This window comes from Rattus rattus, chromosome 9 (assembly GCF_011064425.1).
Source record: "Rattus rattus isolate New Zealand chromosome 9, Rrattus_CSIRO_v1, whole genome shotgun sequence".
NCBI lineage: Eukaryota > Metazoa > Chordata > Mammalia > Rodentia > Muridae > Rattus > Rattus rattus.
Window position 1 is genome coordinate 90,396,551 of NC_046162.1, and position 27,721 is coordinate 90,424,271.

General features: G+C 37.5%; 1 protein-coding gene across 1 annotated transcript in view; it reads right to left on the reverse strand.

Moving 5' to 3' along the window:
- Positions 1 to 737: 737 nt before the first annotated feature.
- Suz12 (SUZ12 polycomb repressive complex 2 subunit) overlaps positions 738 to 27,721 on the reverse strand; it is a 45,917-nt gene continuing 18,933 nt past the window's right edge. The window contains exons 5-16 of the mRNA XM_032911911.1: positions 27,277 to 27,326; positions 24,390 to 24,475; positions 21,174 to 21,405; positions 19,390 to 19,483; positions 14,980 to 15,085; positions 11,430 to 11,607; positions 9,244 to 9,335; positions 8,477 to 8,620; positions 7,793 to 7,950; positions 5,320 to 5,518; positions 4,786 to 4,865; positions 738 to 3,004 (exon numbers count right to left, since the gene is read on the reverse strand). Of these exons, the coding sequence (XP_032767802.1) occupies positions 2,659 to 3,004; positions 4,786 to 4,865; positions 5,320 to 5,518; positions 7,793 to 7,950; positions 8,477 to 8,620; positions 9,244 to 9,335; positions 11,430 to 11,607; positions 14,980 to 15,085; positions 19,390 to 19,483; positions 21,174 to 21,405; positions 24,390 to 24,475; positions 27,277 to 27,326 (1,765 nt within the window). The 3' untranslated portion in view covers positions 738 to 2,658. The remainder of the gene's footprint in view (positions 3,005 to 4,785; positions 4,866 to 5,319; positions 5,519 to 7,792; positions 7,951 to 8,476; positions 8,621 to 9,243; positions 9,336 to 11,429; positions 11,608 to 14,979; positions 15,086 to 19,389; positions 19,484 to 21,173; positions 21,406 to 24,389; positions 24,476 to 27,276; positions 27,327 to 27,721) is intronic.

Consider the following 27,721-nt stretch of genomic DNA (forward strand, 5'->3'; position numbering starts at 1 on the left):
AAAAACAAAACAAAACAAAAACCCAAAAACAAACAAAAACACAAACAGTAAACAAAACACACACACACAATAACTAAATCATTTTTAAAAGAAAGTCAGGTGTGATGGTGTACAACTGTAATCCTGGGGGTGGAGTGCAGGTGAGGGTGGACAAAGGCAGACAGATCTTTGCTGCTAACCTGGTCTACAGAATCAGCTCTGAGCCAGCCAGGGCTAGGTACACTGAGAGAAACTGTCTCAAAACAGTAACAATAAAAGATAAACAAAACACACATATATTAAGACAAAAAGCAAAAACAAAAACTACCTACAACTGGAGATACCAGTTTGAGTTACTGGCATTGCTCTGAACTATGTACTTAGGGGAACAATTTGGGGCCAGTAGTATTTTCTAAATGAATTTCAAGAATAGCATTTGTCTAAATGGCAGAGGCACTGACTAGCGCAGGCCAGGCTCCAACATCACACACAGCAGGTCAGAATCACTGTACTTGACTGTGTATCACCTGGAAGTGTTGAGAGCAGATTTTTGTTTTTCTTGATTTCCTACTAAGCTCTCTGGTTTCCAGAGTTGAGTTCTAAGACAGCCAGGGATATACAGAAAACCCTGTCTCAAAACCAAACCAAGCAAAGCAAACCAGTGTTCTTTTCTGGATCCTTCTTCCTAGCCATCTAAGCAGAGCCTAAATGCACACATCTACAGTGCAGACCAGGGATGAAGGAAAGCAGGACACAGCTTTATATTAATGAACTTTATGTACAAAATCATTTCATTTCAAATAAACATTTAATGTAGAAACAAACGCTTCTTTTAAACTGAATTTTTTTACATCTATTGTACCATTCAAATGCTTTATCATCTTACATGATTTCTTCAAAATTTGTTCTCAAAGGTACATATAGAAAAGCTTTTTTTTTTTATAAATAGAAACAAAAGGCATTTTTAGCTTTTATTATAAGATGACATAAAAAGTTTACTCAACAGAAGTAATTTCATTACTATTCAGGGGAGGGAAATCACCAATTTTTTTTGTGTGTGCAAACAATGCTAGCCTTCTTTTAAGCATTAAGAGCATAACTGCTTTAAGAAATGACATAAGCAATAATTCTACACCTACATCTTCCCTAAAATAATCTATTTTTTTTTTACATATGTGCACAGCTTTAGCAAATTAAAGCCCAGGAGAAATGCTTAGAACCCACTACCCAGAGGCAAATGAGAGTTCAGTGAACTCACAAGGAGAGTTTACCGGCCAGGGAGCCTACAATGAAAACTGCAGCTTCCCTCTTTCTTATTTTTTTTTAAACACAAAAACCAGTAACTAAGAACTTAATACTGGATGACAAGTCACATCCACACTATTTAAATAGCCTCACAGTTAAACACATCGTAAAGACCAGCCAAATCAGTATTTACATTTATAAATCTCTGAAGACACCATGAGAAAGCTTATGTCCCTTTACTAAACAAAATAAGGAACTGCATCTGATGGTGGTGGAATGAAATTAAAACATTAAAAATACCAGTATTTACAGCAGCATTGATCCTTTATAAATAAAGAATATGAAAATGCAGTATCTTTAAAGGATAATAAAAAATTGAGGTGATGTTATTCAACCACAGTGCTTGGAGTTGGATAAAAACCTATTGGTGCTCATTAATATGCCAGTAGTGAAACCACTTTCTGTTGGAGAAAACCCAACCGCAAAATATGTGCATAAAACACAACACAGGGAAAATTGCTCAAAACAATTCAAGTCAGCTTATCTGTATGGATATTCTAATCATGAAGGACATCACAAAGGAAACAAGGTGTGACATCTTCTGGTTCACGCTCAGGACACTTCCACCACAAAGTGGTGCCTTTTTAATCTCCAACTCTTTCTCTTGCTTTAGCATCCTAGTGCAAAGTGTGCACGGAACAATTCCCCATGGGATACCTAATCAAAAAGGGAAAACTAAAAACATGCCCAAGTCAAAAGCTAAACTGGGAAGTGATCACTAAAATCAGCCACTTAAAAACAAATAGTGACTTCTATCAGTGCACATGACACTGTGTGACTGCATGGAAAGGTCACATCGCTCCCAGCAGGCAGGAGGCGAACTGGTGCTGTTTTAAACCTTGTAACAGGAACTGATGCAGAACTTGCATTTTAACTTCTCATCCCAAATGCACAAATGATTTCTGAACAAACAGTCAAAGTTTGGGGAAAAGTGGCAATGTAATAGTTTCACAAAAATTCTCCATCTCTAAGACAGCATTAACATCCCAACCTTCCTTTCCCAGAAAATGTCTCATAATTACAAAGCAGAAACAGTCACAAATGAAACAAGCATTAAAATTTAGGTGTGAAATTTCTAGATTAACCCAATATATTTAAAAGGATGACTGTTACAACTAAGAAAAAAAATTAACTATTTGAAAAACTGCTTTTCAGGCTATAAAACCAAATTGTGAAGACATCACTAAAGCTGATAAGCACGTGAGGAGAAGCGAAGCAGACCCACAGAACCTCCGTGCTGATCAAAGACATCATCTAACACTGCCTGTTCCAAATCCATGATTAAAAACCAAACAACCTAAAACCAAAACTCTTGCTAGAGGCTGAATTCCCTAGATGCAACTTCAGTGTCTGTCCACAACACGGTGCCCGATCTCAGAGTTTTTGTTTTTTGCTCTGTTTTGGAACCCCTGAGACACCGTCTGTTTCCAAAGCTTTCTCTTTTGAGTTAGTTTCACTGAATCCATTTGCTGTCCCATTTTGTTCCTCAGCTATGTCTTCATTTGCAGGGGCCGCAGATTCTCCTTTTTCTAGTTTTTGCTGCATTTCTCGGAGCTTGGTAACAGCTTTATCTATTGACATTATGCTAATAAGATTAAAGTCATGCATGCTGACTAGATGAAGCATGAAGTTTCGACATAAATTCTTCTTAATTATTTTCTGTCCATAATTTTCTACAAACAGCATACAGGCATGATTCATTTGATTGTCAGCAATAAATCTATTCAAGAAAAACAAAGCATTAATGATACAAATTCTTTGGGAAATCAACAAGAGATAAGCAATGTGTACTATGACAAACACACCCAAGCATGTTACTTAGTACAAAGTCCCTACTAGTAAGACATGATATTTCAATCACCAGGAAGACTAACCAGGAGCCTCAACAAATAAACCTTCATAGCTATCCATACTTACACATTTAGACCAGGAAATTGACTAAAATCATGACTTCCAAGATGTGAGAGATGTTGCTCTATACATTCTAGGTAAGCAATCTACTTAAAACATTGACTACATTTAAATGGGCGTATCAAGGGGGGAGGAGGGAAACATTTAATCCAATCCTTATGAATGTTTATGGATCTTTAATATATACATATATGAAATTTTTGCCTGCACATGTGGCAGCATACCACATGTGTGCCTGATGGGGATTGAACCTGGATGCTTTGCTCTTAACCACTGAATCATTTCTTCACTCTTCCATATTTCTTTTTTAAAAGTTTTATTATTGTGTATGTACATGTGTGCATCAGGACATCTTTGTGGAGTTAGTTAAGTCCTTTTATGTTTCTGTAGGTTTCCTCTGAGGCAATCAGGATTGTGTGGCAAGCACTCATCACATGATTTTCCTAATTTTTAAGCACATCATATTTTTTGTATTCAGTGGCAATATAAAGAAAAATGGAATCAAGGATGGTGGCACATCGCCATAGGTTTAGGTATTTGGGATGCTGAGTCAAGTGGATGTGGTGAGGGGCTAAAGAGAAGACTAAGTGGTTAAGAGCATTCATTGCTCCTATGGAGGACCTGAGTTTGGTTCCCAGTACACGTGGGGAGCACTGTAAGCTCAGGAAACTCCAGCTCCAGGAATATAATCTTCTGGCTTCTAGCGGCAATAGACACACACAAATACACACACACACACAGACACACATTCATTAAAAAAAAACATAAACAAGAAAACCTCCATATGTATAAGTACTTTAGACAATCTCAAGGCCCTTTAAAACCATGGAGTTCATTCTGTAGCAATCATTGGCTAGTTTAATTACATTTAATATACTTTTGGATGAAGGTAATATTTAGAAGACTCATTCTGGCAGGTGAATTCTCTCATCATTACCACACTCCCTTTAAATCTTTGCAAGGCACCATGTGAAAAACGATCTTCGATGGTGTGTGGTACATCTCTTTAATCCCAGGACTAGGGAAGCTGAGACAAGGAAATCTTTGTGAGTTTGAGGGTTGCATGGTTTACAATAATGAGTTCCAGGACAGCCAGGGCAATGTAGAAAGACCCTGTTTCAAAACAACGAAAGTTTTGTCTTTTCAAAAGGACAGGGGAAACAAGATGTCACAGTGGAAAGGCATGTGTTCCATGCTCTTTCTATGACAGGAGGTATCTGATAACCAAAGATCTCCACATGAACAATATAGCATGTGTATGTCAGCACCCACATAATAGTAATGATAATGGTAACAACAGCAGAGTGAGTCACATATGGTCTTGCACATCTATAATTTTAGCATTGGGGCAAAGAGAAGGTGGGATGTCTCTGCTTAAGAGAATATTTTCTTGTAGATGCCCTGGGTTTAATTCCTAGCATCCATGAGGCAGCTTACAAGTGTCCTCTGGAGCCGCTAAGCACACAGAAAGCACACAGACATACATGTAATCAAAACACCCACACACATAAAATAACTAACAAAAAAACTGCAGACTCATAGAATGAGAAGCAGCAAAAAGAACATAGTAATGGAACAGAAACACTCTACCCATGCTTCATGACATGGAGATTCCACAGTTTCATTACTTCTTTCTCTCCTTCATTCACATCAGAAAATTCTTCAATTTGCTGAAAGGAAAAAAAATATCTATTACATTTATAACATATTAGTATTTTTAAGAAAAATAGGCTATCAAAGAAAAATATTTTGGAACAGAAAAATAGCAAAGATGTAGCTTTTCTTTCTTTTCAGAGAGGGTCTCTCTACACAGTCCTGGCTGTCCTAGAACTCACTCTGTAGACCAGGATGTCTTCAAATTCAGAAATCCACCTGCCTTAGCTCCCAGAGTAATGGGACAAAGGCACGTGCCACTACATCCAGCAGCATTTAATAAAACCAACTTTTATTTAAGCATTTATCTTAGAAGAAAAATTCTACATTACAAAACAGCAATGAAGTAAAAATGAAAGTATCCAATGAAAACTCACACAGGAAAGTAAATTTTTCCTTACTTAACTTTGTAAATGACAGTTATAAAACTTGTATGAGACTGCTGGGGAGGAGGAACATAAAGGTAATTACAGTAATGGTTTTTTCTCTCAGCCATTCCGGATCTTTCTCATCTTCACTATCTACTTCCATTTCTTGTGGCCGAAGAGGTAAGCAGGTATCACTGTGGAAATACAGACGATTGTGGCCACTACTGTATGTTCTCTGCTGCTCTACTTCTCCATCTTCAGATTCCAGAAACTCCGACATGCTTGCTTTTGTTCGCTTTGGCCTAATGAAATCAAGAGATCAAACAAGACAACTGCTACTCCCATATGATATTGAATATGAGCTAGTATCTGTAAGGTTACTACACTCTAAAACAAAGAACATAATAGTACTTGAAGCAGCAACCTCTTATACTATTTTTTCAATACATAATGCAACATATAGCCCCTCAATAGCCCCAGTTCTACTTATTGAACAAAGTTTCAAAGACAACAATGGCTTTCTGGTTATGAAAAATAAACTTACATACAAAGAAACAAAAAACAAACAAACAAAAATTAACGATGTATATGAGAGCCTGGCAGGGGTTGCCCACATCTTTATTCCAGGCAATCATGAGGCAGAGGCAAGCAAGCAGATCTCTAGGTTCAAGGCCAACCTGGTCTACACAGTAAATCCTAGGACATTGAGCAACCCTGTCTAAGAAAGCAAATAAACAAAAATGCACACAAGGAAAATTAATAAATTGCTAGGTAGGACACATTAAAAACATTCAAGGGGAAAGGTGGGGTGGGGCAAGCCTTTGATCCCAGCATTCCAGAGGGGTTCCTGAAGCACCTTGCTGCTTCCAAGGACTTGCAGATAGCAAGCCTGGTGTTTTCTTCAATATTGAACTACAGCTGCCTGATAACTGCTTGCTGAAAGGACCTGGCTGCAACTGCTGAATCTTATGTGGTGTTTGCCACAGGAATGAACTGCTGCCAAAGAAGATGAGGCTCGCCCTCAAAAGAACTATTGTTAACCAGGTCCATTTGTCCCACATCCTAATAACTTTTCTCTTCCACTACCTCTGTTGTGTAATGCACTAGAGGTTCAATCCTCATTAAAAGTAGGTTGCAAAAAATGTATGTCTACAGTGGTCTACAACCTGAGGTTCAAAACGGGCAGGGCTACACAGAAAAACCCTACTACCCCCCTCCCCTGCAAACCCAAACAAACCAAAAAACAAACAAGAAGGAGACAACAAAGACAAAACAAAGAGGAAACACTTGAGGGAGCTGGATAAATAGTTCAATGGTGAAATGGGCTTGCCGAGGATCCTAGTATCACATGGGGCAGATCCTAACTGCTTGTATTTCCAGCTGCACGGGATCTGACTCTTTTGGCTTCTTGGGCATCCACATGTACATGGCATATACTTACTCATAAATGCTATGTGCTGCATAGTGAAACTGTCTCACATACATTATTATACATTATTTTGGTTGTGAGCCAACCTTTAATGGCTGAGCTACCTCTCCAGCCCTATATTTATCTGCTATAAATGGACTAACACAAAGTAGAACAGTTACAGATACACATCTGCCAAAATTTCTGACTTTTAGGCTTTATGACTGCTGCTGTAAATTCACCGCTATTGTATGGTCACAAAGCTCATTAAAGGAGAAATAATTGGCTATCTTGGTATAGCATCTCATAAGACATTACGAAAACAGGGGAAGAATCATTTATATTTAACACTACCCAAATAGAATATATCCCTTTTTTTGCAGGTTACTGTGTACATATGCACACAGACCTCAGTTCTTTGCAAGAGCAACTAATTTAACCATCCAGCCACCCTGCCAGCCCCAACGCGGGAAATTCTTTAATTCCACAAATCAATGTAGGAGTGGCAACATTAAAAATCGCCATCCAGGGGTTGGGGATTTAGCTCAGTGATGAGCGCTTGCACAGCAAGCACAAGGCCCTGGTTTGGTCCCAGCTCGGGGGGGGGAGATCAACAGCATTGAAGCAATTGTTTAACGCTGGGGTTGGGGATTTAGCTCTGTGGTAGAACACTTGCCTAGCAAGGGCAAGGCCCTGGGTTCGGTCCCCAGCTCCGGAAAAAAAAAAAAAAATCACCACCCAGGCATGGTGGTACGCATGCCTTTAATTCGAGCAATTGGGAAGCAGAAGCAAGTGAATTTCTTTTGAGTTCCAGGCTAGCCTGGTCTACAAATGGAGCCAGGGCTGTTATAGAGAAAAAACCTGTTTCGAAAAAACAAAGAGTATACTACTTCACTGGCCAATACTGAAATGAAGATTCTACCAAAATACTCTTTATCTCCATCCCCTTTGTTATTCTAACATCAATAAAGGTAGGAGACATGCTGCCAATTTAGGTCTGACTGCCTAAATTCAATTCATGGAACCCACATGGTAGGAGGAGACACCAACACGAGCCAGTTCACCTCCTGCCCTCCCTCCCTCCCTCCCCTCCCCCCCCCGTCTCTCTACACACAAACACACACACCGATAAAAAAAATAAAAGAGCATTATCTATCTCTCTGCCCACCTGCACACAAGAATGTGTGTGATAGGTGTTCTCTTTACTGGTCCATTTCGACTAAAGGCAAATCCAGGTTGTCGATGAATGTCCTGAGGATTTCCTGCATAGGAGCCATCATAACACTCATTGATAGAAACATCTATCCTAGCACCTTTTGGATGATACTATAAAGAAAACAAAAACAGGGTGTTTAGAAAAAGAAGTTATTAATAATCGTATATGAAACAACTAATTTTTTTCTTTTAATTTAAATAGTTAGAGAAAATATTATCAGTTTAATGGAAAAGCATACCTTAAGACTTAAAGGGAAAAAAAAATGCAGGCCAGGCCCTGTGGCTCTACATACAATCCCAGTTCTTGGAAGGCAGATAGGAAAACAAGGCAGCCTAACTACAGAATCGGACCTCCTCTCACAAAACAAAACCCCTACAAAAAGTGAGTTAAAATGCTAACGGTCTCCATTTATTGGTCTGGAGACGTTATATAAACTATTTTTCTTAATTTAGAAGAAAATTCTCCTTAAATATATTCAGCAAATATGATATATGCAAATATTATTCAAAATATACAATGAACTGAACCACCCATTGTAATGTGAACAGAACTTACTGTTTACATGCAAAGTGCACGTTATCTAAGGCACTAAGGTGTGATGTGCACTCTTGGTAAACACAAAGCAGAGCTACTTACTACATAATTGAAGATGAATCTGCTGTGGCAGAGTTTTAGATGCTTGAGTAAGCTGTACAGTTTCCGGCAGTTGAGAGTGCACCACGGGCAGTGCAGGTCGTCTCTGGCTTCTGTCTGTTGTCTTGTATTATTGTTATAAAGGAACTGAAGAACAAAGAGTGCCAAGCTCACAACTTGCACCTTTCTACACACTGCTTCCTTGTAAAACAGTGTACCATTCAAACACTCAGACACTGCTTCCTTGTACAACAGTGTACCATTCAAACACTCAGACACTGCTTCCTTGTACAACAGTGTACCATCCAAACACTCAGACACTGCTTCCTTGTACAACAGTGTACCATTCAAACACTCAGACACTGCTTCCTTGTACAACAGTGTACCATTCAAACACTCAGACACTGCTTCCTTCTACAACAGTGTACCTTGCTTCCTTATACAACAGTGTACCATTCAAACAGACACTGCTTCCTTCTACAACAGTGTACCATTCAAACACTCAGACACTGCTTCCTTGTACAACAGTGTACCATTCAAACACTCAGACACTGCTTCCTTGTACAACAGTGTACCATTCAAACACTCAGACACTGCTTCCTTCTACAACAGTGTACCATTCAAACAGACACTGCTTCCTTCTACAACAGTGTACCATTCAAACACTCAGACACTGCTTCCTTGTACAACAGTGTACCATTCAAACACTCAGACACTGCATATAGAAAATGGATTTTCTGATTGTTTTAAGACCAATCAGTTTTATTTACCTGATAAAATATTCTTAACTTCTGTCGAGTTTCATTTGAAGTATCCTTTTCTTTTCTTGTTTGCATCTCTGTAGTCAGTGTCTCCTTAACAGCTGAAAATACATACCCACATAATTGATGAAAGACTCACTTCTATAAAGTATCTTGCCAAAATTATTAAACAAAGATATAGAATTATGGCATTTCTGTTAATTTCAACTGATAATAAAAGGCCTATATTGAGGACTCATGACACTGCACTCCATAATTCTGTCTGTATAGTCCTTGCTGTCCTGGAACTCTCTCTGTACACCAGGCTAGCCTTGAACTTAAGATATCCACCTGCCTCTGTCTCCCATGAGCTTGGATTAAAAATATACACCACACAGCCCTGGGAAAACTTTTTTTCTTCAAAAAAAAAACAAAGTCAACAAAAATAAAATAAACCCAAAACACCCAAAGAACTCCTTGATATCCTAAGCCACAACAAAAAAATAAACCATAGTGAACCACAGAGTTTTTTAAGGTCACAGCTATTTTTGTTGTTTTGGGTCATGCTGTGGTTTAACCCAGGCCCTCCCAAATGATAATAACCTGCTTTGTCACTGAGGTTCAAAACCCAGGCCTGACTGTGGTTTTGACTGGTTATTAGAAAGTGAAAACTTGGGCTGGAGAGATGGCTCGGCGGTTAAGAGCACTGACAGCTCTTCCAGAGGTCCTGAGTTCAATTCCCAGCAACCACATGGTGGCTCACAACCATGTGTAACAAGATCTGATGCATTCTTCTGGTGTGTCTGAAGACAGTGACAGTGTACTCATCATATATAAAATGAATAAATAAAATCTAAAAAAAAAAAAAAAAAAAGGTGGGTTGGGCATTTAGCTCAGTGGTAGAGCGTTTGCCTAGCAAGCGCAAGGCCCTGGGTTCAGTCCCCAGCTCCGAAAAAAAAAAAAAAAAAAAGAAAAAAAAAAAAAAAAAAGTGAAAACTTTGGTTTTAAAAATCAATCCACCCTCAAATCATCCTTCAAGTTTTTAGTACATTTCACCAGACTTAATATCAAATATTTAAGTAACATTATTATTTAGTGTGGGACAAAACTAATGATCTCACATATAATCTCCTGTCGTAAAGCTTTGTTTACTGGTTTCCCTGTAATTTTTTTACCCATTTCATTAGCTCAAGAATACTTTGAGAAGTGACCAAAACACGAATTACTTAGGAAATGTTTCCCAGGACAAGGAGCACTTCTTTCTTAGCTTTTAAATTTTATTCATTATCTTTGTATACAAGTTTTAACATTTGTTAAGTGGAGTGTTACAAAGTGGAAACTACTTACAAAATCTGAATTATTGTTATGTGGAAACAACTGACACACCCCCCAGAATTTCAGACTTTCCCCCTGAGATGCCTAAGTACCATGTACCAGGCACACATGTGGAGGTCAGAAGACGACTTTCAGGAGTCAGTTCTCTCTTTTCACCATGTGGGGTTTGGGAATCCATTTACTTTGTCAGGTGTGTGTAGAAAGCAGATAGGGTCTCACTATAAAGCCTCCAACCTGACTCTTCCTGCTGAGAATAAATGTATCAACTGCAGGCCACACCTCATCTTTTGATGCATGTAACACTTACAAATGATCATACAACATCAAAGAAAAACCTCCCCTCTTCTGAGAGATAAAAATACTTAGATGCTCTAAAGTCAAGAGCAGTGTCCTGATGAGATGGATTTAAAATATCTTTTAAGACTTAAATACAACAGTTCTTTAGGTGCAGAATAGGGGTTTGAACCCAGGGCTTAGATCATGCTAGGCAAATATTCTACGAAACCCCATCCTTTACATTTTAAAAATGTATTGAAAACCAATCACTTTATCTGTGGCAAATTAGTGGAAAAATGTGTTCTAAACACAAGGATAATTAGAGACACACTTGAAGGTAGTAAACTTGACATATCAATACTGCTAAATTTTAAAGACAAAGTGGAATTCCCAGAAACATGTCACAAAGGTTCTAGAGAGGGGACTGCTAGTCTTTCACACAGAAGTCTACATTCAATATAGGTGAACTCAGCACAGATAATAACATGGCTACTCAGTAAGACAAACAGTACCTCCTGACTAATTAACACAACAAAACCAACTGAGTTACTTACTTTAAGCCTAAAACATTAAAACCAAAATTTAGATAGCAACAGTATTTTTACCAATAGTTTGTGCAGGCTTAACAGAACCAGGCTTATTTTCCTGATGAAGGCTCTCCGAATTTCTAGTGGCAAGGGGCTTGGCAACAGGAGCTGTAGACTTATCATTGGTTTCTCCTGTCCATCGAAGAGTAAATTGCAATGTAGGTCCCTGAGAAAATGTTTCAAATGGAGGCAGTCTCTAAACAATAAAAAGAAATCAATAGATAAAACAGGGAAGAGCTATGACGACGTCAAAGATTTTGCAAAAATGAAGATACTCATTATAATATGCCAGTGTGGATTTATTTAAAAATTAGTATTTTTCCACCTTTAATTTTAAAATTATATATAAGAACATGTGCACAGCTGTGGTGTGCTTTAGTGCAGTGCCAAAGAAAGCAGGAGGAGGGCATGAGATACTCTGGAGTTGAATCTTGAACACAACATTGATGCTGGGAATTGATCAGGTCCTCTAGCATTATTATGGGAAAACAACTGACACAAAGCAGACTTTCAAAATTTTTTCCTCTGAGATTCATAAGAACTGGAACTAGGTTCAGACTTCTCAAGAGGCAGAAAACAAATTTTCAATAAAAATCTCCTTCAATTATAATTTATCAAAAATAAAGCCAAACAAGGCGGAGTGTCATAGAGCATACTCAGAGATCCCAGAGATTGGGACATAAAGACAGGTAGATTTCTGAGTTTGAAGCCAAGTGGTCTACAAAGACAGTCCCAGGACAGCCCGGGCTAGATAGTGAGACCTCTTATCTCAGAAAATTGAAAAATAAAAACTAAAAGGTAAGACAAAGCAAAGCAAAATTGACACCAAAGACTGTCAACCATCCACTACAGTCTTAGGTGACCAACCCTACCACAGTAGAGTGACACGTGGTGATTTTTTCTCCTTGACTGCTCCCAACATGCTTGCTTGTGTTTCTTTGGTTTGGGGACAGGGATTATCTCAGGTGTCTGCTGCTTCCCCTAAAGAGGGAATTTGTCCTAGGTCTCCATCTGGCTGACTCAAATCTAGCCACTTGCATCATTCTCACAGCTATCCTTCAGTAATTTATCAATTATAATGACTGTCACACAATCTCATGTCTCCAACAGCCTCTTACATATAGCCATTGATTGTATTCATGTAGCTTTGATGTACAATATGTTTAAAAATGAATCCATTACATTTTCTCTTAAAATATACACTTTTGCCTGGCAACGATGGCAAACACCTTTAATTCCAGAATTTGGGAAGCAGAGGTAGGTGGATTACTGAGTAGAAGGCCAGCCTGATCTACAGAGTGAGTTCCAGGACAGCATGGGCTACACAAAAATCTGTCTAGAAAGAAACAAAAATATAATTAAACAAAACCACTCTTTCCGAGGTATGATTTTTTTTTTTTTTTCTTTTTTTTGGAGCTGGGGACCAAACCCAGGGCCTTGCGCTTGCTAGGCAAGTGATCTACCACTGAGCTAAATCCCCAACCCCGGTATGATTATTTTTGCCCCTGGCATATATTCTACTTTACCCTTTTCTCTATTGCTCTTGTGGAATGACCTTGTAGAATGTACAGCAATGATAAGAACAGTTTCTTCTGCTACAGTATCATAGCTGCTTCCCCTAATTTTCATTCTCAGACAAAGAATTTGCAAGACTGCCTTTTATTTTTCTCAGAAAGTTTTATCGAATTATGTGTTTGTGTCTGCATGTGGGTATGTGCACATTAAGTGCAGCATAGTGCCCTCTTAATGGCTGTAAGCACCTCAACTGTGCACTTGAGTCCCCTAGAAGAGCCAATGCTTAAACATTAAGCAATCTCTCTAGCCCCTCAAAGTCTTCTTTATCAATTTCAGTTATACGAGAAAAGCATCCGTATTCATAAAAATTAAAGTTATTTTCATTTTTGCCCATATGTATGTCACAGATGTGACTGGTGCACTCTAGAGATCCCCTAGAAATACACTATGTAGAGGGGAAAAAAACCTTTTTTTTTTTTTTGGTTCTTTTTTTCGGAGCTGGGGACCAAACCCAGGGCCTTGCGCTTCCTAGGCAAGCGCTCTACCGCTGAGCTAAATCCCCAACCCCCCCCCTTTTTTAAATTTGTTTATTATATATGAGTAAACTGTAGCTGTCTTCAGACACACCAGAAGAGGGCATCAGATCTCATTACAGATGGTTGTGAGCCACCATGTAGTTGCAGGGAATTGAACTCAGGACCTCTGGAAGAGCAGTCAATGCTCTTAACTGCTGAGCCATCTCTCCAGCCCAGGAAAAAAAAAATCCTGAAGTTGAATTTTCTACTTAAAGCCTCATGAATTAACAATATGCTAGAAATTATAAACTAGGCAGGTTTGGTAGCACTTTTAATCCCCACACTCAGGAAGCAGAGAAAGACAGGTTATCTCTATATGACTGAAGCCACCCAATTCTGCAGGCCAGTCAGATATACACAGTAAGACCTTGTCTCAATAAATAAAATTCTTATTTGAAATTAATTCCCATTAACCCACTTTCAGTAATTTTAAGAAAATGTAGGTTATATGTAACAATAAGTAAAATTAAGAATAAAAAATCTTGCTGGATGGTGGTAGCAAACACTTTAATCTCAGCATTTAAGTGGCAGAGTTAGATAAACCTCTGAGTTTGAGACCTGTCTGGTCTCCAGAGAAACCTGTCTCCAAAAACCAGACAGACAGACAGACACACAATCAGAAATCTTGTCAAACTACCATCTTTCTTAATAACTAGCTGTTTAGATATCGCTTCTTCCTGTTCTTCACTAGCTAAAACTTGCTGGTTAATGTTGAGATGGCTCAGTGTAAAAACGCTTGCTACAAAGCCTAATGGTCCAAGTTTGATCCCCAGGATCCTTATGATAGAACAATTTATACAAAACATATTTCTTTTTTTTTTTGGTTCTTTTTTTTCGGAGCTGGGGACCGAACCCAGGGCCTTGCGCTTCCTCGGTAAGCGCTCTACCACTGAGCTAATCCCAACCCCACAAAACATATTTCTAAATATGATATTTCATTAAAAAAATTTTTAAATAGAATTTCATTCTTATATTTTATCTTTTCAATTCTAGTCCTCATTTGAAGAAACAAGACATTTGCTTAACCTTGCAAAAGCAACAAAACTAACTAGCAGCAGAGATGGGACAGCCAGGTTCCTCAGCACCGTGCCCTCAGTACATTTTCTGACTAGGCCATTTCACTTGTATTTTTCTAAGTATTAAAACCACAGGGAATATAAGGGCAAGTAATATGGCTCAGTGGGAAAAGACACTCCACACCAAACCTGATGCCCTAAGCATGTCACGTTGTACAGATTTAGTGCTGAATGTGATGCATGCCTTTAACGCTGGCAGAGGGATCTTTGTGCCTTTGAAGCCAGAATGGTTTACAGAGTTCCAGGAAAGCCAGAGCTGTATTAGTAACATCTTATCTCACAAGTAAGTAAATTAATTATTTCATGTGAACTAAGACTCCTTATTTCAAATAAAATTTCCACTTGGGAATGAAAACATTAATCAAAATAAAAGTTGACAACCAATCTTTAAGTAATCCATACCTTCCCATCAAGAATAGTCTCCCATGTTGCTCTTTTCTTGCTTATTGGACATTCTTCCATTTCCTGCATGGCTACTTCATATTCACCATCTAAAAGTTGTAAACGCCTGGAAGAAAAACACATATACTTTATAAAGTAACTTGTGTATTACAAAATCTAAGAAGCATTAAAATGGTATACTAGCTTGCATACATAGCAGGCTTTAAATGACCTACAATCCAGATCTGACAAAAGCAGTATTAACAAAAAGAGAAAAGTGGATCAGGTATTCTTTGGTTAACACACACCCAGCTCATTCTTCAGCACAAGTGTTTATGAACATACCCACATTTTTCTGAAGCTGTAAAATGTCTACATTTACGTTCATAAACATGCTGGAAAGTTGGCTTTTTGAAACAGGGTCTCTCTATTATGTACACTCAATGAAATCCACCTGTCTGAGTGCTAGGATTAAATTTATGCACTACCATGCCTGATTAGTATTCTGGAACTTACTAAATATCTGTTTATATCCACAAAGACCATATCAAGAGAAATTTGTATTACTGTAGCTACACAGACATAATGCCCATTTCAAAACCTAGTTAATTTTCTGCATTAACTGTAAACTATAAAGCAGATTTCATGCTTTTAAAACCAGGACAAGAGCAGTGCTACAATTCTCCCTTCAGGGAGTCATTACAAAGTCTGCATGTCAGTGTTTGAACTGCAATCATTTTTGCCATGTTTGCTCAGTAAACTAATGATATAATGACAAACCTGTAAACTAAAGATACCTAAGTGAACCTGGCACATACAGGTGCTCAGTAAATGATGAATCAAACAAGGTTATACAGCACAGCTTTAACATGTGTGGACATGTTCATGTACTACATGATTTACATCTTATTTCCATGCTTATACAGTGACGTTCACTACTATTCTAAACCCATTCCTTTACTGTGTTAACAGCAGACTACACATAGGAAGACTGTGGCTTTTCTTCTACCTCAAAGGTCCTGTTAGACGATGACACTTAAGGTGTACTGAACACTTTAGCCTGTGACAGGCACTGGACTAAATGCTGCTACTTTAACCTCCAACATCCTTACATTCCAGGCCTTGTAGTTTTTAGAAAAGGAATGCAAGACAGAAATACTAAGTATCCTGCCTTAAGAACAGTAACAATAGGGGTTGGGGATTTAGCTCAGTGGTAGAGCGCTTGCCTAGCAAGCACAAGGCCCTGGGGTTTGGTCCCCAACTCCGAAAAATAGAAAAAAAAAAAAAAAAAAAAAAGAACAGTAACAATAGCCAAACCTAGCAAGTGAAAAGCCAACCACTGAAGCCTGATTCTCACTATCAATTGTTGAGAGTTAAGGTTCTTTTGAGCTCATCTCCATACTCTTACTACCTGAATTTAGTTTTTCATGGTGTAACAAGTTAATTCAATTTTCTTTTAAAAATTAACTTTGGATGTTGCAGAACACATCACTTTAGTGGGAAACACAATCCTTCATTATCAAATTTAAAAGCCGTCTTCTTTCTGCTCTTATACAGCTACACAATATTCTCTATTATGGGTGTTCATTTGACAGCTACAATCTAAACCACTTTCCTACCTCTGACATGTTAGAAGGTTTTTGCCCCTCACCCTTATAAACAGTGCTTTATCAATGTTTTTGATTTGTCAATCTCATTAAGTGATAAAATAATGTCTCAGTGTACCTTTACTTCAGATATCTTATCTTTTTAATTGTTTAAAAAGAATATACATATTCTCTTTTAAATTTATTATATACTTTGTTATTCTACTGAATTATGGGACTAGTTTGAGACAGTGTCTTTAAGGAAGCACAGGCTAGCATCTAACTTGATCTATTTCACTTTCCTTAGGCCACAGTCCTTAAAACCTACATAGTTTTCACTGTGGCTATAATAGCTTATATTCTCTCAGTCTTAGGTTTTTACTTCTGCTCAGTATTTCAAACTCTCTCTACATGGTTTTTAAATTTGGGCTATTCTCTCAGAAGACATCAATATGAGATTACAAGAAAAAATTTGATACATCTAACCGTAAGATTGTGGTTCATAACTATAATTTCTTTACTAAAAGCAATACCAAGACTCAAGTAATAGAAACTCTCAGAAGAATTAACAAAAGGACATTTTAAGTTTTAAATAAGGAAATTGTAAAGGAAAAAAGAAATGCTGGAATCTGCTTGAAAGGGCTCCTCATACCCAAACTTGGGATAATCTGAGCAGCCAAATGAGTACTAGCATGGTCAGATGAAAACTCACTCACTAAAAATAACATGCTAAGGGCTGGAGCGATGGTTCAGTGGTTAAGAGCACAGACTGCTCTTCCAGAGGTCATGAGTTCAATTCCCAGCAACCACATGGTGGCTCACAACCACCTGTAATGGGATCCGATGCCCTCTTCTGGTGTATCTGAAGACAGCTACAGTGTACTTGTATATGATAAATAAATAAATCTTAAAAAAAAAAATGCTAATTCACACTGACAAAAGTCAAAAAATCCAAAAGAAAACATCCCCTCATAGAAAAAAAAAATACCATTGAAGAAATGATGAAATGATGGGAGAAATAAGGAGGAAAACGCATACAGAAGGCCCTTTGTTCAATATTCAGCACTATTAATAACAACAGCAATGATGATGATGACACTGTTAGCCCCTCTGTGCAGGTAAGTGGCTGTCAGGAAATGCCTTTGTTCTTTGGCAACACATTCTGAAGCATAGAGCAAGGCAGAGAGGAAGCATATGTTTCAAATGTTTCAGCACAAAAATGAAACAACAAAAATAAACCATCTGAAATGTTACAGTCAATATAAAGGATGTGTGGATGTTACACAAACAGTAGGTCTTTGAACTTTCCTACACATTTTCGAAATTAAAGCTTAAGGAAAAATTCACCTAGTTTCTTCTTAGCATTTTTCTTCATTGAAACAAAAGCAGTAGTCTATTCCATATAAATATATTACCTCAACTGAAAAGCCAAAACAAATTAACTGGGCAGTGGTGGTGCACACCTTTAATCCCAGCACTTGGGAGGCAGAGGCAGACAGATCTATGTGAGTTCTATGCCAGCTTGGTTTACAGAGACAGTTCCAGGTCAGGCAGGGGAACACAAACTAAACCCATCTTGAAAAACAAAACAAATTATTTAAATTAAAAAAATGCATATACACATATGCTTATATGGTCCAAATGATGATGATGATGATGAAGATGAAAAAACAAAAATGTGCCCCTAGCTGCACAGAAGACAGTATCAGTGAAGCCTACAGTGGGTACCTCCTCACCATTTGTCACTAGACTGCATCACTGTTTTCTAGTGTGTCTACTGCTGTTTTTCTAAGCCTCTCCTAGTCATCCTATTTGGGATCAAAGCCCAGGTCATACACATGCTAGTTTAGCTCTCGGTCACTGAGCTGCCTCCTTCCCTCCAGGTGTTTTCAACTGAACACATTGATGTACAATCAAATCTGACTTTAAGATTTATTCTCTTGAATTATATTGCTAAGCACCAATAATCAGCCTAGTGTAAGAAGTCATAGCACCTCAGATACCATTCAATGGTTTGTTAAAAAAAAAAAAATCTATGTATTTCCTACATCTTTTTTCTTTTTCTTTTTTTTTTTTGAGCTGGGGATCGAACCAGGGCCTTGTGCTTCCTAGGCAAGCACTCTACCACTGAGCTAAATCCCCGACCCCACATCTTTTTTTCTTATGCTAAGAGTTTCACTCCTTGATATCCTGTGCCAAACATACAGACGGTCACACAGGACTATAGGAAACTGGCTTTCTTAGCTTTAGATGCTATCCCAACATTTGTCTATAGCCCATGTCACCTTGGCCTCATACAAATACACTTTTTTTTTTTTTTTTTTTTTAAGATTTATTTATTTTATGTACAGCATTCTGCCTGCATATGTGACTGCAGGCCAGAAGAGGGCACCAGCTCCCATTACAGATGGTTGTGAGCCACCATGTGGTTGCTGGGAATTGAACTCATGACCTCTGGAAGAGCAGTCAGTGCTCTTAACCACTGAGCCATCTCTCCAGCCCCAAATATGACTTCTAATATGAACAATAGCGACTTACTTGCTAATATTTCTTCACAACACTTGCTGATATTTTTAGAGTTGTCTGTAGCCTACATTAGAAGCATGAAGAAAGGAATTTTGTGCTTCCTCTCAGTTTAGAAGTATTTGTCAGAGCAGATACTCAGAAAATACTCGAATAAACAACTGAGGCAAAAACAGTTCCTTATCTTTGTTCTCTGCTCTCTAAGACAGAAAAATATTCAGTATGTGCATATTCAGTAGAAGAACAAACAGGAGCAATTCCACCGACAGAGTAAAAACATTTCAAGAACAGTACTGAAGCCTTATTTGCCCATTACTATTACCTGTTTTTGTCAAACACTGTCATTTGTGCAACAAATGTCTTTTCCCCATCTTCACGATTTCGTTTTCTTCTGGCTGGAAGTTCTTCACTGACATCTGAATTTAAAAGACAAAAAAAACCCCCAATTACTTATAAGAAGTACAAACTGCAATTTCTTGTTTTATTTGTGACAGGGTCTCTCTGTGTATCCCTGGCTGTTCTGGAACTTACTCTGTGGATCAGGCTGGGCTTGAAGTCAGAGTTCCACTTGTCTCAGCCTCCTTGGTGCTAGGACTAAAGGCATGCGCCAGCACTGCCCTAGTCTATAATAATGTTTTATAAGGAGGGTCACTTGCTTCAACTTTAGGTTTTTAACGTGTGTTATGACCTTCATTTATTTGTCTACATTATGATCTCACAATATATCCCAGGCTGGCCTGGAAATGGCTATACATTGGCTGGCCTTCAACTCCAAACTCTATGACTTGCTGTACTGGAGGAGCTGGGACTACAGGCCTCACAACTCGCTGGGTCTGCCCTTTACTTCCTAACATTACTGTCAGAATTTACCTTTGCAGGCGCTGACCTGTTTAGAATGATGACTCATGCTAGGCAGGTTCCTCATCACTGCTCAGGAGTTCCAGTGTGAATAAAAGCCTTTCAGAGAGATTTGTTCTTACTCTCTATGTAGGATGTGTTTGCCTGCACTTACACTATGTACCACACGTACACAGTGCCCATAAGAGCAGATCCTTCAGAACTGAAGTTACAGACAACGATCAACCCACACGGCAGCTGAGCCCTCTCATGACTAACAAGTTTCTAGACCAGAACCATCTCATGTGTGTTTCCAACATTACCTCACATATACCTCTATTTACAACTGTTCATTTCAATGCAACTTTTTAATTCTTATCTATCCCCTAAACTGAGTTGCAAACCTTCTGAGAATAGCATTGCTTGTTTAATTATCTTTGTATTGGCAGCACCTATATAACAATCAAATCATTACCTCAAAGATGAATTCAGATCTGCTGGAAAAAATAAAGAAATGGGTACATGGTTCAATATGTAATATGAGCTACACTGTTCATGCTCAAGTTAGCACATGGACATGCACCTACAGTTCCAGCATTTTGAAAGCTGAGCTTTAAGAATCATGAGTCCAGTTTGAGACCAGCCTAGGCGATGATGAGACTATTTCTCAAGACAGAATGAAAGTAAGAAGAAAAAGATAAAGAGAGGAAGAGAGATGTAGGAAGAAGGGGAAGCAGGTAGGCAAAAAGGGGAAAAGCTCATGGTTAAGTACTGAGTAGACATCCAGCTTAAGGAAGGTCTAAGGTCAATTTCCAGTAAAGTAAGATAACAGTCTTATCTGTTAAGAGAGGAAACAAGGTTTTACGGGGTTGTTTTTAGTTATTTTATTATTATTTGGTTTATTTTGCTCTTGAACAATGTCTTGTTAAATTATGTAGCCTAGGCTAGCCTCAAACTCATGTTCTACTGACTCAGCATTCTGAGCACGGGATTAAAGGAACAAACTACTTGGCAGAAAGTCAAGGTTAAAAAAAAGGAAACTTGGGGTTGGGGATTTAGCTCAGGTGAGCGCTTAGCTTATAAGCGCAAGGCCCTGGGTTTGGTCCCCAGCTCCGAAAAAAAAAAAAAAAAGAACCAAAAAAAAAAAAAAAAAAAAAAGGAAACTTTACACGCAATTATAATATGATGAAAAAATACCAGTTCATACAGTTCGACAACCACTTTAATCTCCAATAATAAAACCTCGTGAAATTTCAGAAATAAAATTACCAATATTTTCATTGGTTTCTCCATTAATCATTCCATTAAACTCTCTTCTTCCAGGACGAGTTACTCTGAACAGCAATGAGTAAGACTTCACCATATGGCTGTTACTAGGCTCAAATTCATTACTGGAAACTGCCAGGGATGGGAAATTTCCTGGTTTTGTTTGATTGAGGTCAGGATTCAAAGGCACCTGCTTTTTACCAGTAGGAACTTGCCTTATTGGACAACTTACATCCTGCAAAGTAAAGATTCATAAATTATACTTACATAGCAACAACAGTAAATTATACTTAAAACTTAAAATCAAAGCTATAAGAAATGCAGTATAAGTCACAATTACAAAATGGAATATTAATATAATATACTGCTGAAAATTAGGAAGCAAAAATTAAAATTGAACATTAAGATTACCAATAGTAAAGTAATTGAAGATTAGTACGAATAATAAAAATGATGATACAATTTATCCATTATTGACCTGAAAATACTTCCAAGTTTTCTATTACCATCATGGAATAAATGGGTTGGAGTAGAGATATGGGCCTTGGAATACAGAACAGTGGTTAAAGCACTTGCCTACCATGTACAAGGCTTTGGGTTCAATTACCAGCAATAAAAAAACAAGTAAGTAAAACAAGACTAAGAAGGTAATGCAGGTGGTAGAATTTCCCTTGTATGTACAAGGCCACGAGTGCTGTGCTGTATGAACAGGCATGGTGGTACAGGTGGAGGATCAGAAGTACAAGTTCATTCTGGACTGTATAGTAAGTTGGGACCGGCACAACTATTTTAAGACTATTCCTCAAAATAAATGAGTAAAGTAAAATTAAACCTAAAATATAAACAAAATAACTAGAAATACAAGAAAAAAAAGTTAAGGGGCTGGTGATAAAGGTCTGTGGTAGACCATGCATGAGTCCCTGGGTTCAATCCCAAGCACTACAAAAAAATAAATAAATAAAATAAAATTGAGTAGTGATGTTGGGTGCCTTAATTCCTAGCACTAAGAGGCAGCAGATATCTGTGTTTTAGGAGTGCATAGTCTACATAGTGAGATCTAGGACACCCAAGGATACATCAAGAATTCCTGTCTTGAAAAACAAAAATACCAAACAAGCAAACAAACAAAAAAAAAAAAAAAAAAAAAAAACCCAAAAAACAAATAGAGAAAAACCTCAGAAATTAGAAGGCATGTTTAGGGCTGGAGAGATGGCTCAGTGGTTAAGAGCACTGACTGCTCTTCCAGAGGTCCTGAGTTCAATTCCCAGCAGCCACATGGTGGCTCACAACCATCTGTAATGGGATCTGATGCCCTCTTCTGGTGTGTCTAGAGACAACTACAGTGTATTCACAGCAAACAAACTCTTAAAGGCTTTTTTTTTTCCCCAGAGCTGGGGACCGAACCCAGAGCCTTGCACTTGCAAGCGCTTTACCACTGAGCTAAATCCCCAACCCCCAAACAAACTCTTAAAAAAAAAAAGCATGCTTCAACTCCCCCAATTTCAACATTTCCCTTAATTTTCCATTTTGAGTAATAAATGGGAACATCAGAAAAGGAAAATACGTATAAACACCATTATAAAACAGTAATCTGTAGCTTCTTATGTTCCTTAATAGAAGAAACAGCAATCACCTGAAAAAATACTGTCACTACATAACTAATTATGTAGAAGTATAGCCAAAAAAAATAGTGCATCTTATGTGCTAACTATATTTTCAACAGAAGGTTGGCCTCAAGCTTTGATGCTCCTAACTCAATCTTCCTTGTGGTGGGAATGTAGACATGCGCCTACACACCAACATAGTAACTTCTTTTAAAGACATACAACGAGGCTAGAGAAATGGCTCAGCAGAAAAGAGCACTGGCAGCTCTTCTAGAAGACCCAGGTTTGATTTCTAGCACCTACATGATGGCTCACAAGTTCTAGAAAATGAGATGTTATCCTCTAGTCTCTTCAGGCACCAGGCCTGCACATGGTGCACAGATATACAGACAAGCAAAAATAAAAATTATGGGGTTGGGAATTTAGCTCAGTAGTAGAGCGCTTGCCTAGCAAGTGCAAGGCCCTGGGTTTGGTCCCCAGCTCCGGAAAAAAAGAAAAAAAATTATATATATATAAATATAAATAAAATGAATACTTAGGGATGAAAAAAATTCTACTCTACACAAGATATCTCACTAATACCCTAAGCTTTAGATTTCACAAATGACTAAAACCTTCTGGGAGAGCATCACCAGCAGGAGCAGTTCAACTGCTGCTTATGGTGTAATGACACATCTTATTATAACATAGTAACAAAAAAATCCTCAATCACTCTTTTCTGTGCTTACCGAACACCCTCAGACACACATACTACTCCTCTTCTTTTGAAATACTTATTCCTATTGTAGCCTTATTTTTTTTTTTTTTTTTTTCGAGCTGGGACCGAACCAGGGCCTTGGGCTTGCTGGCAAGTGCTCTACCACTGAGCTAAATCCCCAACCCCTACTGTAGCCTCATTAATTTTGTTGCTGTTAATAAAAGACTCAAGGACTTAAGTCCATTAATTGTACGACGTGTAGGTTTTAGTGGGTTACTTCGGAAATCAGCACTATGACAACTGTTTCTATCATGAAATGCCTGTTATCTTTTAAATAAAATCTGAAGCAATGCAATAGTAAGTTAATGGTTGATAATGTTGACAGTGAGTTTTTCCTCTGTACAATAAAAGACGTAATCCTTTATGGCTAGAGAAATGGTTTGGCCATTAAAGGCTAGGTTTACAACCAACTAAATAAACAAATGGTCCATACTAATGTATTAGTAGATACAAGCTAAGAGACTAAATGGTACAAGCAAAGCGGCTGAATCTGTCGTAAGGCCACAGCTTCTTCCTATGACTCCTACTGGATGTTTGTACAGATGCTCAGACCAAGGTAAACAACAATGGTGGCAACAGGCTATATAAGTGAAAGTCAGCTACTAAGTAATTCTCTCCCCATTCTTCTCTAAGACATGGCCTCACTATGTAGCTCTGGCAGGCCTGAAACTCACTGTGTGGATTTGGCTTGCCTCTGCTTCCCAATTGCTGGGACTAAAGGTGTATGTTGTCATGTGCAGCCTCAACATCGTTCTTATTTCTAAGGTTTTAAAAACGGCTCACGAACTTAGTAGCTATGCAGAAACATGTTCAGTTAGAGATTATTCTACTTCATCTACTACTATTTTTATACATTACCTTTCTCTTTTTGTGGCAAACTTTCACAAGCAGGACTTCCAGAGTAACAGAATTTTGTTCATTTTCTGAGTTTTGTGATGGCTTATCTAAATAGAAAAATCAATGTCTTAAAAATTTTTTTTAAAAATGTATACATAAGAAAAAATTTTTAAGTTGAAGAATCTCTCAAAAAAGGCTTCCTACAAGGAAAACATACCCTCCCAATTTAGCTCCAGACTTGGAGCTCCATTCTTTTTAAAAATAAATCAACATAAAACAGATATTCACATCTTCCTATAGATTTTTTTTCTCAATTTAAATAAGACAGCTCAATTATCTTAATTACAGTAAATCTATTTATTGATCACATTTCATTTGAAAACTTAACATTTATTTTTATGATGGTAGAGAAAATCTTCTCTTCAAAACATACAGAAGCAGGCAAAGCTTCTTGGCAGGAAGCTTGATTTAAATAGTTATAGGGAAAAAGTATGTTGTCCTTCTTTCAAAATCCATTGGTCAAAAATGTATATAGTGAGACACGGTGGTACACATCTTTATTCCCAGCCCTGGGGAGGTAGAGGAGGGCAGATCTCTAAAAGTTTCAGGACAGCCTGGTCTATATAATAAAACCTTGTTTCAGAAAGTGAGCAAGAGGGCTAGAGAGATGGCTCAGCCATTAAAGGCTAGGCTCACAACCAAAAATACAGTTCAGTTGCCGGCAGTCACTTTATGGATGGGAAACCAGGAAAGAGGATAACATTAGGAATGTAAATAAACAACAACAACAAAAAAATCCAATAAAAAAAGAGACTAACTCAGAAAGAAAGAAAGGAAGGAAAAAAGAGAGCAAGAGATGGAGAAAGAGAACTGATCTAAGTGGCAATAGGAAACTTAAGTTTTTATTTACTACTTGGCGATGCTTTGGCTTACGAAACTTAGAAATTATAGTTTTGAGTATGAGTGTATAATTTCTGATTAAATAACAAAAACCTTTGCAAGCAAAGACTCATCTTTAAAATTTTCAATAGTATTAGTTCAAACCTAAATATTTAAACACTATACTTCAGTAAAATGCAAAACTATTAGATCATTAATGCACATATATACATACATACATACATACATACATACATACATACATATATCAAACAACTGTTTCTTTTCTGACTTAGATTTTTAGGTAACTTTCTTTTTAGCATAAAAATCTGTCTTTTGGGCTGTGGGCATTTTTCTCAGGGTTTGACTGCTTTTCTAGTATACTTAAGGCCCTGTGTTTGATATCTAGCATCCAAACCAAACGAAAACCAATAACTAAAAGCGCTAAAAAACCAAGCAAACAAATAAAACAAACTCATTTCATCCTTTTTATGCAGAGTATACGTAGGGAAAAAAAATGGCTAAATAAGCTTTTTGAAAATTATAATTGAATGAATGTATTTTAAGACAGCAAAAATAATCCAGTGTCCAAAATAAAGATTGCCATACAATGCTTACCATGAAAATGGAGCCCTAACAAAGTGTATAAATTCTCAGATCTAATAATTACTGCTATTTTACCCATTTGGTTTGTTTGACATGGATTCATGAAAGCTAGGTTGGTCTGGAACTTCTGATCCTCAGACCTAGGCCTCCTAGGTACTAGAGTTGTAAACAAAGGCACATGCCACAATATCCAACAATGTTAGAAACCTTAATCTGGCTTTCTATTCTGGGTTTTTAAGTGTTCTTTTTAATAACAGAAAAAAAAATCTTTATTCTCTCAAACTTCTGTTCATTTTGTTTTGAGACAATGTCTACTGTATCTGTGGCTGCCCTGGAACTCTTAAGAGATCTGCCTGCCTCTGCCTCCTGAATGTGGGATCAAAGCTGTGTCCCAACACATTTGGCAAGGAAAAATTTGTTCCCCAAAAATACCATTGTAGTAAAAATATGTATGTTTTTAACAAGTCCCTAGAAACAGAGCTAATGAATCCAAAAAAGTTAAACTACAGCTCAAATGAGTTCATATGAGTACTGCAGAAAACAAATTGATAAAAATAAGAATTGTAAACAATTACGAATTAAGAGAAAAAAACCCAGAAATTCAGAAAAAAAGACCCAGTGTAAGACAAAGCCTAAAAAACTATTAGCTAGGAATATACATGATTTGATATTTAGTTTGTAATATAAAAACCATGGATTTTGTATCAAGCAGTTGCCTCATTACTTTATTAACCCCTGTAGGGCTACAGACACAAGGCAGAATACTGCCTACTAAGCAACCTTTGGGATGTTTTTGCTTTTTGAGTCAGGATCTCATTATGAGGTCATGGCTGGCCTAGAACTCACTATAGACCAGACTGGCTTTGAACTCATACAGATCTGCTTGCCTCTGCCTCCAATCTGTATATACCACCATGCCTGGCCCTTATCCATTTAAAACAACAACAACAACAACAACAACAACAACAACAACAAACAAAACTCAAGTACCCAATCATGCTTTGATTAAAACTAATATAAAATACTATGTATTTTGTCAGTATAACTGACATTATGACAAATCCCGTTAGTAGTAGTGGTTATTACAGCTGTTTATTGTTCAACTTAAAACAATACCAAAGCAATGCTGATGACACAGCACCAACTCAACACAACTTGGTCAGACCAAGATCACTGGCCTCTGACCTTCTGAGGTAACTATTTAGAATTTTTCAGCATTATGTTTTTAACTTAAGACTGAAAAGCATCATCAGCGGGATATGGATATAGGTCAGCAGTAACACAGTTGCTCTGTCTGAAAGGGATACTGGATTTAATATCCACCACAAACAAAAAACAAAAACAAGAAACTCCAACAAATAAAAATAAGTTGAAAAGAACACAAAGAACTCAGAATCAACATCTTTTCCATTCAAATACTTACCATTTTTGTGGAAGAAACCAGTAAATGTAAGTTGTAAATGCGCAGACAAGCTAAATAAAACAAAAAGTTGTTTTAAAATTCTGTAATACAGCACAGACCTTAAAATACTCAGAGAGGAAAGGTTAACTTATAAATGTTTGATTTCTCTCTTAACTACTGTGGCTTAGGAACCCAATGCTTCTCCTCTTTAAGTGTAGCAATCAAAATAAGCCTACTTCTATTGCAATACATAAATATTCTATAATCACAGTACTTTATTATCTTTGATATAAAGTGGAAGGTGTCTTATCATTCCAGGTTACAAAAGAAAAAGTTGCCAAAAGAAGGTAAGTCAATGTAAGAAGTATTAATATTTTCCCCACTGTGCTGGGACACGTTAGGCAAGTTTTCTACCTCCCAGCCTTTAAACACATTAAAGCAATGGAAATTCATTCTTCCTAACAGA